Genomic DNA, 16,133 nt, shown 5'->3' on the forward strand with positions numbered 1-16,133 from the left:
TGGAAAGTTTTTGGGATGTACTCCAAACCAATGGCTCTAAGAGACATTTTAACACAACCAAGTTCATTTCTTTTGGGGTGCATGTTAACTTCTGTCAGGACTCAAAACTTTCTTAAATATAGAACCATAAATGTTGCAGTGGAAGCATATAGCCTAACCAGCTTTTCGCTGTCGTTTATGATTCTCAGTCACAATAATAAGCCGTAGTACAGTACATAGGCCCAGCTTTGCCAGCCATTGTAATGGGGCCCTTGAGTCAGGTTCTTGTTAGCTGATGCACAATAAGCTGCAGCCTAATGAAGTGTAAACCAGAGATCTGGGAGGCTGCGAGGGGGCCAGATGAAAATAGCCGGTGGCCTTGGTTGTTGCAGCGATACACTGCAGCTCAATGGTAATGCTATTAGCCGGGAAGTCAGTCCACTGCGTCTGACCCCCGTGCAGTTTATCAGCACTTCATAATGTAGTGGATGTAAGGGGCAGGGTGCTGAAACAGCTGATCACACTTGAGTGCGGTATCTGTCTGTGAATGAGCACAGAGTGCGGAGTGGGTTCGCGACTGAGGCGCAGTGTGAGTGCAGCTGCATCGGTGTACGATCGCAGACCCGCTGCCCTCGACAGGCTTCCTCTGTGTTGAGGTTTGTCCACCGGGGAGCGTTGTAGCCTCCGTCTGGCCCGCTTCCTCCTCTCTTCCCCTGCTTTCATTAGCAGTCCATTTGTTGCTCCTGGCCGGAGGAGCCTCCCACTGGCTGCTCGCTCTCTCAGCTCATCGTAACGAGCCTGTAATGTACAGATGGTCCGCTTCATTCAGTCCTATTAAGCCTCAGCACTCTTCATTCTTTTAGTGTTAAATCTCTCAATTGATTATTTTTTTTCTACCTGCATTTAAGTCTGTAGTTTATTAGGAGATTGTGATTAAATGTGTTTTGATTTTAGGAAGCCTTCCCTGTGTAAAAATGCATGATAATAATCATCTACCATTCCTCAGGTTATTGTGACACTATTAGCATTCATAGCCAACCACCTCTCCAACCCTTATGAATACATTATAATGCATATATAATGCATTGACTAATTGTTATTCAGAGAAAGTGCTATGATTTCAACATAGCACTTTTCTGATGTCATGTGACAATGTTCTGGTGTGTTTGCTCGCACGTCTGTGCACAAACACACAAATTAACCCTTGGCATGTTTCTCTTCTAGCCAACGCCAGGGCCTGTTATCCTAAGCAAGGTAACTCACGGGCGAATGGCTCCCTGCTCTTTTAAAACACTTTACATTCATTCGTTTTTCTTTTTTTGTCTCCAGTCTCATATTTTTTGTGTGTAACCATACTGTCTCGTCCCCGGCTGTCTCCCCCTTTATTTCCCTGCGTGCTCTCCACCTCAGGCTGTGTTGTTTGTCAGGTGCAGCACTGATAAAAAGGCCAGGGGCTGTCAGATTGATGCCTCTCCTTAGAAACGGACAGCAGAATCTTTCACCTCCAGAGACGAGAGACAGTGAGAATATGTAAAGAAAAAAACGGTGTCAGCGGACGGAGGACGATCTCAGCTGGAAGGCCGGGAGTGAGTGTGTGAGAGAACAAGGGCAGAAATGAAAGACGTGCTCCATATTGTTCCCACCTGACTTTCAGCTGCTCAATTTTCAGTATTTTGTTTCCTCGGAAAACAATAAAAGCCACTTAGAATGACAAGCAGGCATATCACAAAGGAATATCCTGCAAAACAAATTCAGTTTGAGCCTCTTCCTCTGATCTATTGCAGAAGCATTTTACTTTTCTAATTTTTCTTCCCTTTAGAACTTGAATCAATAACATTGCAGGGAACCGCTCCATCCTGGTGGCAAATAGTCTAACATCCCATCCCATTTTCTCTCTCTGTCTCTCTCCTCTTTCCTGTCTCCTCTGTGCCTTAATGTTCCCTCTCTCCTTCTCTCTGCTACATTTGTTTCCACCTGTGTGTGCCTACCTGGTGTGTCTGTACGTATGTCTCCACCCTGAACTCTTTCTGCATGATTGTGTGGGTGGCGATTCACTTCCTTCTCGCTACTCTACCCCTCCCTTCCTTCTTTCCTCCCTACCATCCTTTCTTTCCCTTATCCTCCCTTCTTGTCTTCTGTCCTTGTCACTTCAGATCCCGAGCGTGGTGGCAGTCACATGATCTCGACAGATGACTTGGAATATCCGCGGGAGTACCGGACGCTGGGCAACAGCACCCGGCGCTTCTCCAATGTGGGCCTGGTGCACACGTCGGAGCACCGCCACACCGTCAGCGCTGCCCAGAGCCTGGAGGCCCTGACCAACCTGCACAAGGCCGACATGGAACGGAAGAGGGACGCCTTCATGGACCACCTGAAGAGCAAGTACCAGCAGCAGCAGCAGCAGCTGCAGCATCCGCACCACAGCCCGCACCACAACCCGCCATCGCCATCACCCTCCCACGCCAGCATGAGGGGCACGTCGGAGCGCTCTGCACGTGAGCAGGTAAGCAGTTCATCACCTCATGAGGATTTGTCAGTGCTGAGCAAATTTGTGTTTGCCTACATGAGGTAAACATTAGGTCATTGTGAAATGAATGTTTATTCATTTACTTTTGTGTTTATTGAGATTTCTCACCACTATACTGGCTCTTTAATTTTCACAGGTCAAAAAACCCACTAACATCTGGCTTTTGTCTGCGATGCGAATTAATTCAAAATGCATTCACTGCCGGGTCAAGTGACTTTTATCGGCTCCAACTCTGTGATGGAAACATGTCATATGCACTAATTTGGCAACACAGTGAGGGAGCCCTAACACTAACCCAACCAAAACCAAGACTTAACCCCGGAACAGTCCATTAAAGGTGGGTCACAATGTGAGGACTGGCCAAATTGTCCTCACTCAGTAGGTTGTAGGCTCAAACTGGTCCTCACAAAGATAGCTGTACAAGGGCACACACACACACACACACACACACACACACACACACACACACACACACACACACACACACACACACACACACACACACACACACACACACACACACACACTGAACATACTGTGCTGTACACAAATTCGTTCTCAGTGTGTGAGCACTGCTGCTGTGTGTATTTAATAGGGTAAATTCAATGTAATGACGTGACAGAAAAACGCATCAGGGTGACGTGAGAGAGAATGAAAGGTAGTAGAGAGAACGAGTGAGAGAGAGAGAGAGAGAGGGTGGGTGAAAGACAGGTGGAGTCCGTAGTTGCCGTGGCAACCTCTCCCATATATGGCAAGAGGGGATATCGCATTGCAAAGGTCAGGGTGTGTGGAGACGGAGGAATTGTAGAATAATGAAGACAGAGAGCAGAGAGGAATAACGAGTTGAAGGAAAGACAGTTTTAAAAAAAAAAAAAGCAGTAGCAGCTGGAATAGTGACAGCCCAAAGGTGACAGGGCATTTTCGCCACACGGGGGAGGAGGAAGCAGGAGAAGCCCAGGAATCCTGTCTTCCCGTGGATGTGCAGAGCGTGGACGGCGAGCACGGAGGGACGGGGGGAGGAGGAGCTGGAGAGGAGCAGAGCAGCCAGTCAAACAGTCCGCTGCTCAATTAGCCAGCACCAGCAGGAGCCAGGCACCCATCTGCGAAGGAGTTAATCGGCTGGTGTTGTAATGAATTAAATAAAGAGTTTCCGCCGCATGTGCTACTGGAGAGAGAGAAAGAGAGAGAGAGAGAGAGAGAGAGAGAGAGAGAGGCAGGGAGATTGACTGAGGTAAAGGGAGGGAGGGTGAGAGAAGCAGAGGGAGGGAGAGACGGGCAAAAACGCGATGAGGAGTTGCTGCACCTGACGGACAGCCTGGGATGACTGGATGAGTGGTGGACAGGCACAGGTGCACTGCAGGTGAGACAGGACTGGAAGCTGGAGACTGTTGGTGTGTGTGTGTGTGTGTGTGTGTGTGTGTGTGTGTGGGGAGGGGGATAACGATGTGCAGGCTGGGATTAGATTCCACGCCTCTTGTGTTTGTTGTGGTTGTTGTGGTGACGGTGTGCATACGTCTCAGGAGGCGCAGAAGCCCCGGTCGAGACGATGGCTGAGTGGACGACACTGTCAGCTGCACACATGTGTTTGGGTCGAGCCTCTGGTCACTGTGCAGACCCCAGTGTGGGTGTTTTTCTTTTTTAAAACAGAGAGACAAAGGCTGCGGTAACGTTGAGACACCAAACTGGACCGGAGGAGTGAGAAGGATTGAGGAGTAGGGGGGGGGCGGGGGTGCAGAGAGGATGACGACATGAGAGAGAGACGGGGGGTGTGGAGGAGGGGTGGTGTGAGTGCAGTCTGCTTTACATGCTGGTCAGGTAATGCAGCGCTCCACGCTGCGAGGCTACGTCCTTCTGTGGCAAACTCCAATGAGTGCACACACACACACACATGCCTCTGTGTAAATCTACACAGGGGCGTCTTTACTTAGTTAGGGACTCGTTTACCCCTGGGCCCCCCCCTCCCCCCCACTTTAATCTGTCATCTCAAACAGACATCAGTTACTCTGCCTCCCCGGTACTCGTGGCATATTTATTTCAACGGCAGGTTAAAATGGCAAGATATACATTTGAGCCAGAGCAGCAGAGCCTCAGTCAAGAGCATCACGCGTCACCAGGGATTAAGTGTGATAACGACTGACAGGATCTAATTATAATTTCCACGCTGAAGACGTGCTTTAATTGCAGCGATGTTTGCCAGGATGGATAAACGTTACAGGGGAATGAAATCTCCCTCTATCTCCAGTGGGCCCTCGCTCCCCCCCCCAGAGCAAGTGTTTGCATCTCAAAGTCCAAGTTCTGTGTATCCGCCTCCCTCAGCAGGGCAGCGGTTACAGCAACACAAGGCGTTTGAATGAATGTGTTTACTTTACCTGCAGAGCTGCGAGCGAGCCTCATTAAAGCAACCAAACAGAGAAACACTGGCGGCGACGGACACTCAACACCACAAATCACTTCTGCACCATTACAGCCCTCAGAGTCATTTAGGTTTGTGGGAAAGTAAAATCATTAACATTGTCTGAGCGATTATTTATGACGCGCCAGTGGTGCCCCTCAGCCGCCGTCGGGTTGAACAGATCGGGGGGGCTGCGGTGAATGAGTGACTGACACACGATGAGGTGATCAAGGCCAGAACGAATCCAGAGTGAAGAGACCTCATGTTTTATCTCGGGCCTGACACTGACCTACTTTACCCACGGCCTCTCCCCCAGAGTCTGAAAGAGAAGCAGCTTTTTGACCACTTCCCCTCAGAGTACTCGTGAATGTTTTATAGCCTCAGATCTCTCACTGTCCTGAAAAGCACCGTTGTTTAAGGGTTATTGCTTAATGCCTTTTTCTGATAAGACAGATTAGGGGTTTTTTTTCAGTGCATAATGGAACATTTAGTTCTTTAGACATTGCAGATGCATGCAAAATGACTGGGAGTTTAAAAATACATACAGAGCAACTAGCTAGAAGACAGATGCTCTCTTCAGAATCAGGAGGAAACATTTTGCTGGTTCAGTAGAATTATTTGGAAATAAATGGACCCAGACTGTGTTCTTGCTTGTTTTGAAAGCTCCTTAAAACAGGCATGTGAGACCCAGACCTGAATCCCAATCATCAATAAATAAAAAATAAATCAATAAAAAGTATTTGCAGAATATCAGATTAATCCAACCTAATTATTTATATCCAAACCTAGACCAGCATATCGTTGATGGAACATCCTGACACAGACAAGAAGTCAGCTCATCATTTTTAAATTACGTGCGTGGTTGATTGTTGAGCTGTGTTTTGCAAGCTGCTGTGTCCAAAGTCTACACCCGACTTTTTGGTCATTCATTGGAACCGAATGTAGCCACAACCAATGACCTCTTTGACATGGTGTCAATTCGTTTTGAAGTCAATGTTCAGCTCATAGCAGACTCCTCTAGGTTCGGTGAGTTCAAAGCTTTGAAAACACTCATTTTTTGCAGGGAGTCCGTCCCTCCTGCTGTTGAAAATATTGGATTATTCCTGGAAGGGTTTTGAGTTGTCGAATTTCTCCTTGTGAATTTAACAGCAATGATTGTCCAACCACTGACAGAGGAGAGCATATCGACCAATGAGTCGACCAGTCGAACAAGAGTCAGTGTTTTATATGCCTAGATGCATTACCATCCTTGGACTATTTTAATATATGAAAAAATTATTTGAATACGGCGTAAAGATGAAGCATGATGGTATTAAGAGAAAGTGTAAGAATGGGATCAGGACTAAATGAAGGAACATAAGGTGAAAGATTAGATTACGACAGGGTACCAATCACAGAGAATGCTGCCTCTGAAGCTTGTGTTTACTGAAATAATCTTTGCTTTTGTTGAGACAGTATTCAAATGGAAGGCCCATAATGAAAAACGATCAGCTATCATAAATCAAAACCTACCCATCACTTTTTTTTTTTTATCCCTGCGACAGGAAAGTAATGCGGGTGCGGCAGAACCGCAGCTGAATGGACTGAAAATTGCCTGCAGATAAGAATAAGAACTAGAATAAGAGTTTGGATTAGAATTAAAATTCATGAACTCTGCCCAATCTCTCTTTAAAAAAAATGTCCATGTCGTTTTGAGGAATTCCTGGGCCATCAGTGGCTTGGCCTGGTTTGGCCTGTGAGGAATTACGTTTTAAATGGAAAGCTCAGTTCCTGTCTGAGGCCACAGCCAACATGCGAGCACCTTTTCATACATGGCAGAGGAAGGGCAACTGGACAGATGAGATATATATATATATATGTGCTGCTGGAAATAAGCAGGCGAGGTTGAGACGAAAAGAGCACGGCAGGTGAATCCAGAGTGAAAGAGACAGGAGAGCGAGGAGGAGACGGAGTGTTCGCTTGCCTGTGGTGGGGAAGTCTGGGAGAGAGGCCAATGTTGCAACAACAGAGTGGGCTGCCGTTTAATTCGATTTAACTCTTTTCCTTTCCTCCCCTTCTCCAGCTACAGCCAACAGTGCAGTTTTGTTTCAGTTGTGTCGCAACCTGATGCCTGTAAAACACAGCCAGCAACGGCATTAACACCAATCACTCTTCAGTGATTACGGTTGTAGTTTAGAAAGCTGAGTTAAGGCTCATATATGCTTCGTTTACATACGAAAAGATATGTGTATCTGTCACTACCCACAAACTAGAGGGCAGTGCAGAGTCAAGAGTTTCTTACTAACTCGAAAAGTCACTCTTCAAAAAGTTCTGCCATTACTGCCATGAAATTTCTTCTTCATGTCCTATGGTTGTCTCCGTTAAACTATTGGCTACAGTGCCCCCCACCTTTTCTGGTGGTACTGCTCTGTTTCATTTGTATCCATGGGCTTTCAAGAGATGTTCACAAATATGGACAAAATGAACGCAGAATACGGATTGAAGGCTATGTCAGTTTCTGTATCTGATGATAAGCTTAAATGAGCCTTAATCGCCACTGCCCACATACTTTAATGTGTCCTTTAAGTTGGAATGGTTGTTAAGCAGTACATCCACCAGAGGGCGCAGTGCAGAGTGGAGAGTTTCCGACAACAACAAACATGGAAAAAGTGGAGCAGGTTGTGATAAAGTGTCTGTGTCCATGTGACTGAACAAAGTAACGACATTTACGTTGGCTAAGCAATGCATCCACTAGAGGGCAGCGCAGAGTCGAGAGTGTCCGACAACAACCAACGATGGTGGAGGAGGTTGCGATGTAAACGTCTTAAGAAAGAAGCAAAAGCAGCTGTTTGTCCCTTTGCCCGAACAAAGTATCATAAGGATGCTTGTAGTTTCTTACCAACTCACAAAATCTGTTGAAATTTCTTCCTCGTGTTCCGACAGTCAACTCACTTGAACTATTGGTATTGCTGTTTCGCTTGTATGCGGACAGAAGGCTTTGTCAGTGTTGATGAACATATCTAACATTGAGCATAAATTAGCTGTCAACGGAATTAATGAGTTTTATAAATGGTTCCTAAGAGAAGAAGCGTGTTAATTGCTTTATTGTGGCGGATTCATTGGTTTTCTACATCTGCAGTCAGCTTCTACCTCTTCTTCAGTCCAGTTTATTCAATGCATATTTTTTAATTCATTAATTTTAGCTGTAAACTAAATAAAGCCTTTATTGGAGACTTATATATCTAACTCTTCTCTTTTCTGTCTGTTTCCGTCTCCCCCTTTTGTCCTTCATGAATCTCCACAGCAACAGCCCAACTACTGGAGCTTTAAGGTCAGTGCTGTGTGTCCCCGTGTGTTTGTCATTCTTCCTGTCCTCTGTGTGTCTGTCTGTGTGTGACACTGTGGTGTGTGTCGGGTTGCGGTGGCATGAGGTGTCATGGGTGGCGACAGCTTAAACTCCTCCAGCTCCATTTAATCTGCAGCAGAAGACGACTCTCTTAGGATTTATGATACCTCAGTCAGCTAGCATTAGTGGCTCGAGAAGTCACGTGACCTTGCAGATATATTACTCAGACTGCCTGAGACATGAAGGAATCAGACGTGTCACTGAGGCAATATTGAGACAAAGCTTTGACGTGCAGAAATACTTGAGCCATGGCTAGAGCTGCTGAATAGGTTTTATCCACAGACTGTCGAGAGGAAAAAACGGTTGTCTCAACCTAGAAAAGGCCCGCTTCAAGGTGCATTGAAAGTTTATATCTCTTCTTCTGTATTTACAGAGTTTAGCCTGTTTGTCAACTGGTATACATTTTGTCTGTGTGTGTGTCTGTGTGTGTGTGTGAAAGAGAGAGAGAGAGAGAGAGAGAGAGAGAGAGAGAGAGAGAGAGAGAGAGAGGAAAGAGCCTCTGGCTTATCTGTGGTGTAGTCTTCCCTAAATCTCATGCTCACAATATCATTTGGACAGGGTGGAAATGTTACCGATATCAATAGCCATATGCCCTGACCCATGGGGAAGGCTAAGCAATTCATCGCTCACTCCCACAAGTACTTTAACCTCAAACAGGAGTGATATGAAATGGAATTTAGAGCCTCGTCTGTCACGTAAATCTATTACACAACCAAACCATTTTAAACTCCGCAGGGCTTTCAGGTGGGTTGCAAAACGTAGTGACTATTTGAGAGTGAAGAATGAAGCTTTAAAGACAGTGTTTTAAGAAAGAACCTACAAAAGATTGAACATATGAACTGCTTTTTTTTTCATTATTGTTTAGCCTGCAGGTTATTTCATATCTTAATGTCTGGTGTTTGCCCGACAAACAGCCCAAAGTTCACAACAATTTAGTTTACAATATTACACAGGCAGAGAAAAACAGCAAATCTGCTCAATTTAGAGGCTCGAAACAGAGAATGATGATTTGAAATTACTTAGAAATACAATAATTAACAATAGCTGTAGGTAGCTTCATCACCACACAGCAGAAGTTAGAATTTCTATCTCATCACAAGATGCTGCAGTGGTAATCAAATGTAGAGCCAAACAAATCAGAAAAGCCTACAGTTGTCGACTCATTTATGACATACAGGATGGAAAGAATCCCCTTTTCTGTCTGACTGCAGCAAGAAGTAAACATCTTATCAGATACTAATGGGCTAAATAAAGACCTTATTGACAACAATTCTAGGTGTTAGGTGTGAAACTACACACAGTTAAATATATCTAAAAAATCTCTTCTCGTCATTTCTTTGTGGCTCGAGTTCTTCTGTTCTCTAAAGAGACACATGGCAGCAATCTCAGCCATCATCTGGCCTCAGTAAGCACACGCCATTTTGCTCCCTCTACCTCTGAGCACAGCGATTGCCTCGACACACAATTCGCAGCAATTTGGCAAAGCAATTTGTTCCATGCATTGATGACTCCTGGTATTATAAAGAAACAGGATTCGAGGAGTGCTGGGGGTTGCGGCGGTTGCAAGTCCAGGCCGATGATTGGCCTGAGAGTTGTGGGAAATAGAGAAAAATAATGATAGTGGAGGGGAGAGCAAGTAGAGACAAATGGACGTGAGAGATGGATTGATCCAGGGAGCTTCTCTCTTTCTATTTTGTCAAATAGAGAGGGAGAAAATGCAGAGTCAAAATGCTCTAATGCAACAGCACAAACGAGTTACCTGGATGCGGCTTTGGCCTCTGCCGCTGGAGACCAAGGCTCTTACGATGACATAAATCAGCTCAGCGAGAATTGGATGCAAGCTTTGGAAGCTGTGGGAGAGGACAAATGAGTGACAGGGGATAACAAGTGAGGGGAGGATGACAGACGACTGGAGGCAAAGACAGACACAAGCTTTTGAGGAAGAGAAAGATATAACCAGGAAGAGAAATGACAGAAAGAGCTGAAGGAAAGAGAATGGAAGAGATGCAGATGAGGTGTGAGGATTGTGAATTTAACCATTTAACACCTGTCACTGTTTTAAACCCTGGAGCCATAGACTTCATTGTCACTTTACGCATCTCAAGCTGGGTTTGACATTTCACATCACTTAACAGGAGGAATAACGCACTCAGGGATACGATTAGAAAGAAAAGCCTTGCAGCGACCAGCAAGCGATTAGAAGGTAGAGCGTATCAGCAACCATCATGTGATGGGCCAACCTCTGGACTTTAAGATTTACCGATCACCAAACCCCAACTGTGATAGGTACAGACCCTTTTGTGTGCTTTAGCAGTATAATTCATCCATATTTGCTCTTCCGCTTGTATATTCATCCATATTTGCTCACTTGTATGTCCAAGACTATCAAGATCTTAATATCTAACAAATTATTATATTATTGTCAATCGGCATCCCACCAGGACATCACCCATTGGTGTTTGAACTGCTGTTTTGAGGCGTCGAGTTTGGCATTAAGGCTAGCGCCATCATGAGGAAAGCCTGACTGAGAGTGTGAGGACACAACCACCTACGCCTTCGACCTGCACCCGTTGGATGGTAGAAACTGTCAATCACACAGCATCCACTCTTCAATGCATACTAAGCTTTATCGTCTATTTAACTCTAAATGGGACCATCATTTACTAAATTAACTATAAACCTGAAACCTCAGTCTCTAGGAACTGACTTTGAATGACCAGCAGAGTCGCCCTCTGCTGGTCATTCAAAAGAGGTTTCAGGCAATGTCGCATTGGCTTCACTTTCCGGACCCGGACTCTACTACGACTATTTTTATGTACAATCCATGATTATTGTTATGTTGTGTTACACAACACATTTCAATCTGTTTTTGTATCTGGTCAAAACCTGTGACTTTCATGGTCACGCTGGATCAATCAATCAGCCGCAGCAGAGGTGCTCACACTGAATGTAAACATGGAACTCCTGTTTATTTTGATAACAACGCTTCTAATAAAGTTGATTTAGACATCCTCAATAATACAGTCAAGAGAGAGAAAGGCAGCATTTACTGTGTCATTTACTTCGAACAGAAAGTTGGACGAAAATAAGACTCCTCATGTCCTATACAATGTCTGCCAAAAATAATTTTAAGTTGACTACAGCTTATGAAAGGATGTTGTCAAAGCAGTCATGACAGAAATTGCAAGACAGCCAAAATGTATAAACCTACATTTGAATCCAATTGTATGACAGGCAGTTCATTGGCTCCTTATTAAATTACATCAAACAACCGGTCTGGCAGATTTGATGAACCATACTGTCTCGTTACAGTATGCTTCCTCCTGTTATCTTTAGTGTAGTTTTTTATTAGTTCGACCTATGTTGAAATCCAGCTATAAAAAAAAAAGCATGCAAATGTAGAAGGTTAATAGGTCTGCAGACTAAGTTAGACAACACTGAAGTGGAGTTTGATGAGATGTCCACCCCCAGATAATAAAAACATGCTATATACCAGAGCTACCATTACCTCCTTGACCTTAAACAGAACAGTGTGTGTGTGTGTGTGTGTGTGTGTGTGTGTGTGTGTGTGTGTGTGTGTGTGTGTGTGTGTGTGTGTGTGTGTGTGTGTGTGTGTGTGTGTGTTTGCGTGTATGCACCCATGCTTGTGTGTACAAACACACCAAACAAGAACGTATATGGTGGGAGGTTGTATTGAGTTTAATGCAGTTTGTAGCCTGAGGTCTGTTGTCAGGCCGCCGCGCCCCGCTTTCCACTCCATTCGCTTATGTTCCGTGTAAGATCATCCTGTTCCCTACCTGTTCTTCTGTTCCGCCATGCCTTTATAACAGTGTAGAGTTCTCAACAGTAATTGAGTGTTGTTGGAAAAAGTCTGGATCGCTCTCAAAGTAAAGGTTGAGGTGGAGGGAGGGCGGCAGGTGGAGGGGAAAGATTGAAGTGTAAAATCAGAGGGAGGTAGAACCAGTTTCCCTCAAGAGGAATCTGTGAACACCACCATGTATAACACTGGCATGTCTCGCAGGGCCAAATGCATGACCAGATGGTGTATTCACATCTATTTACAATGCAAAATTTCTGCAGGGAGATATCTTCGGTTTTCACATCCCATAAGCCACCAATATGGGAGTCGGTGTTTGGTGCCGGCTGTAACAAGGCAAGCTGACTAAGAGCATAACAGCTGCAGTGAGCTCACACACGTTCACACATCAGGCTTTCATCATAGCGGTTATTGTTATTCAGTCACTTTTCCCACACATATTTCTTTCTGCTTCTTTTTCCACTACTTAAGAAATTACAAAATCTGACATTGGGAGTAGCGAGCTCTGTCATGCAGGACCACATTCCCAGTTCCCTTTTCATTTTCATAGGATGCTCCAACTAGGTTACTTAGCCTTGAGAAACAATTTTAACACGCACAAGTAGAGTGACTCAAGAGATTGAAATGAGTTATGTTTTTTTCTCTGAGAAGTTTCATAAAGGAACTGAACACGAAAAATATTTGACGGTCGTCGTTGACTACGCCAAAACCTTTTTATTATCATTATAAAAATGTTGTCTAGTAATTTATCTAGATATTTGAGTTTTAGTTCTTGAAAAATTTGGGTGATATATTTTTTTGTATATGAAATATGAGGCTATCCTTGGCAAACTTATCTTATCTTAGCTTAGCTTAGCACAAAGACTGGAAACATCCTATTCATTCACAAGTAGGAGGCTATAACCTATACTGCAGCTAGCCACTAGGGGGCGATCAAGGCACTTTGGCTTCACTTACGGTCATACAGATCTTGGGTTGGGACCTCTACCTTCCTGGATCCATGAAGCCATGAAATTGTTGTTACCTTGTCACAGAGGCTAGCTGTTTCCATATGTTTCCAGTCTTAAGTGCTCAGCGAATCTAACCAGCTGCTGGTGTCAAATTATTCCTGTAAATATGAAGTTACTTTTCTGAGCTGAAACTAAACCACTGGATTCCAATCAAATAACGTTGTTGAACACAGGTCCTACTAAATACCGTGTGTATATTTTTCAGACAGAATTTGCCCCAAACATCCTTCATATCTTCCTGCAGCTTCCCAGAATATGACACAATGCAGTACGTGCTGCTCCGCTGTGCTGCTGTTGACTTGTTGTTCAGTGCGGTCACACTTTAGATAAATGACCCTATTACAGAACGGGGTGGGTGTTATCTGTCAGGATCACCGTGCCTCTGTGTGCTCAGACAGCAACCACTATCACTGAACATGGCCACGACCATTCAGTGCCTGTCTGTGTGACTGCATGGATATTCTGTACAGTATGAAAAGGTTTTTTTCCAGTTGTCAGAGCTGAGGGTTTATTATTTCCCCTTCATGAACACACAAGCAGTGGTAAAGCTGTTGATTCAATAGTAGTCATGTGTTGGTCTTTTGGTTACCGTTTACTGTAATGCTGCAACAATTAATTGATTAAGCAGTTGACTAATGTTTAATCAGGAGCATTCATCATTTAGCTCATTGATAAATGAGTTACACGATTGTTTGGGGCGACACATTTATCAAGCAGCAAAGAATCTAAACATAAAATACAAGAGTGCATGGCTGGAATTGTATATATCACGTATTTATTTATATATATTTATTTATTTTTTGTTTTGGACAAATTGAACCCTGCATTTCTCTACAAAATGTCATGGCTATCCAGTAGTGGTTGAGATATTTCAGTCTGGGCCACAGTGCTGGATACACAGAGCTATATGCCACCACAGCTAAAAGTATAAAACATTTAGATTGGTTGTGTTTCTCTGATTTGCAACAAAGCTACAAAAATACTCTTGGGCCAGAAAGAAATTTAAGATTGCAATGAAAATTGTTGGACTTCTTTCTAAACATTCTATCGATTAATTGGTTGATACATTTAAAAAAAAAAAAAGAGGCAAAAGCTATCTCCTGTAGCCCCAGTTTACTGCATGGCCTCCTGGCTTATTACCCATCTAACAAAATTAGAAGTAGATGAGGGAGTGTGTTCTGTTTTAGTGTTGTGGGTTTATGAATGAAGTCAAACAGCTCACTGCTGTGAGTCAGTCACGTTAATTAAGCACCACATTACTGGAAGTCCCAGTGTATCCATGCTGTGCTTTGAGTCATGCAGGGGAAGGGAGAGGAGGACATCCTTGGAAAGAGGAAAAAAATAACGGTTGGTGGTGCAAAGGAAGAGGAGGGAGCCACAGCTACTGTACTACGGCTAAGGATGTGTCTGCCATCCAAACAATCAGCAGACAGCATTGTGGGAGCTCATTACAGCAGCCTCTGAGCTGGAGGAGATGCTGCAGCAGTGGGGGGATCAGGGAGCCAGTACAGTGAGCTCAGCTCCAGCTGCACTAACAGTCTTTCAGTGAGAGACGCCTGGGCCCAGGCCAGCAGGATAAACCCACAGTGACATCTCAGAATTTGCATGAGCGTCTCCTCCCACCCCACAAGCATCGTTTAAAGTTGGTAGCTGCACGGGGACAAGAGTTTGGATGGGGGCATGTGGGAGGTGTGCGGTGTCGAGCAAACAGGTCTTAACTTATGCTAAGCCGGAGAACAGTTTCCGGCTTAATTGTGCTCCTCACCCACTGTAGGTGAGTCATGAAAGCTGATGCCCTGGAGTGCTGTGCCATTTGAGTACAACTATATTGTGCTATTCTCCTGCAGCATTCAACTGATGGCAGATACTGTGACGCTGGTAATTCTTAGAGAATGACTGGTTGCTAGACTATTGTCGAGGTGTCGTTAATCTCTTTACGTGGTTCATTGTGTGGAGTCTCATTGTGTGTTCGCTGTCTCTCTTTTCCGGTTGGTGTTACTCCATCGGCCCCGTCCAATCCATTCTCTCCGCCTTGATTTCACCTCTCAGTGGATGATTGTGCGTCTCCGTGTGTCCTCTCCCGCAGAGCCGCAGTCCCCGGCATTCCCAGTCTACCCAGTCTGGGCTCGCCGACCAGGCCGCCAAGCTCTCCTTCGCCTCCGCCGAATCCTTGGAGACCATGTCGGAGGCCGACATCCCCATCGGGTTCAACCGGATGAACCGTTTTCGCCAGAGCCTGCCGCTGTCCCGCTCCGCCAGCCAGAATAAGCTGCGATCTCCAGGTTAAGATCTGAGGAGCTGCTGGCAGGTTCTGTCACAACATGCTGGTCGAACATGAAGCAGAGTTGAGGCTGCCTGTTCACTACCTATAGCTGGTGATGTGAACCGCTGTGCTTACAGGGAACGCAAGGAATTATACTCTCACTTCATTCAGTGTAGCAGGTTAGGTTTAGTATCCCTGCTGGAGAGAAGTCAGTCCTGACTCTACAGAACACCAAGTACAACAAATTCAGACAGGATTCCCATTTTATTCAGACCAGAAAACCTTTTTTTAAATGAAGCCTGTGCAGGTGTATGAGCTGCATAGCTTTCAATATTTATCATGGGATTTTTACAGCATAGCCTATACTATATTATTCAGGTAGTTATTTTACTGACTGCTTATTTTTAATAATATTATCAATAATACACTGTTACAGTGCTTTACAAAGAAGGAATAACAAGGCAGATAAGATTAGGCAGAAGTAGGATTATTCAGCGCAAATATTTGACGGCATCACTGCTCACCTGCGTTAATCACAAACGACTGGATATATGTTCACGTGTAAACCACAGACTCAAGAACAGGTTAACTACATGAGGGCCTTTGGAGAGTAGATAGGATTAGCGTTAGGCAGTCCAGACTCATAAAGACCAAGGTGCTGTGGTATATCAGACAGGGTGAGATAAATAAAGAAGTGGCTGTAAAGCGGCAGTGACTGATGAGGGATGTTCAGAACGAGGAGTTCAGGCAGAGGTAGAAG

General features: G+C 44.7%; 1 protein-coding gene across 4 annotated transcripts in view; it reads left to right on the forward strand.

Annotated features, from left to right (window-relative positions):
• The first annotated feature begins 1,209 nt into the window (after nt 1–1,209).
• The window catches only part of si:ch211-278a6.1 (SRC kinase signaling inhibitor 1), a 46,398-nt gene continuing 31,474 nt past the window's right edge, over nt 1,210–16,133 (forward strand). For all 4 annotated transcript variants that reach the window (XM_035181479.2, XM_035181481.2, XM_035181483.2 and 1 more), the window contains exons 1-4: nt 1,210–1,233; nt 2,133–2,482; nt 8,182–8,208; nt 15,197–15,392. In XM_035181479.2, coding sequence (XP_035037370.2) covers nt 2,156–2,482; nt 8,182–8,208; nt 15,197–15,392 — 550 coding nt within the window. In that variant the 5' untranslated portion in view covers nt 1,210–1,233; nt 2,133–2,155. The remainder of the gene's footprint in view (nt 1,234–2,132; nt 2,483–8,181; nt 8,209–15,196; nt 15,393–16,133) is intronic.

Source organism: Hippoglossus stenolepis, chromosome 16 (genome assembly GCF_022539355.2).
Source record: "Hippoglossus stenolepis isolate QCI-W04-F060 chromosome 16, HSTE1.2, whole genome shotgun sequence".
NCBI classification, from domain to species: Eukaryota; Metazoa; Chordata; class Actinopteri; order Pleuronectiformes; family Pleuronectidae; genus Hippoglossus; species Hippoglossus stenolepis.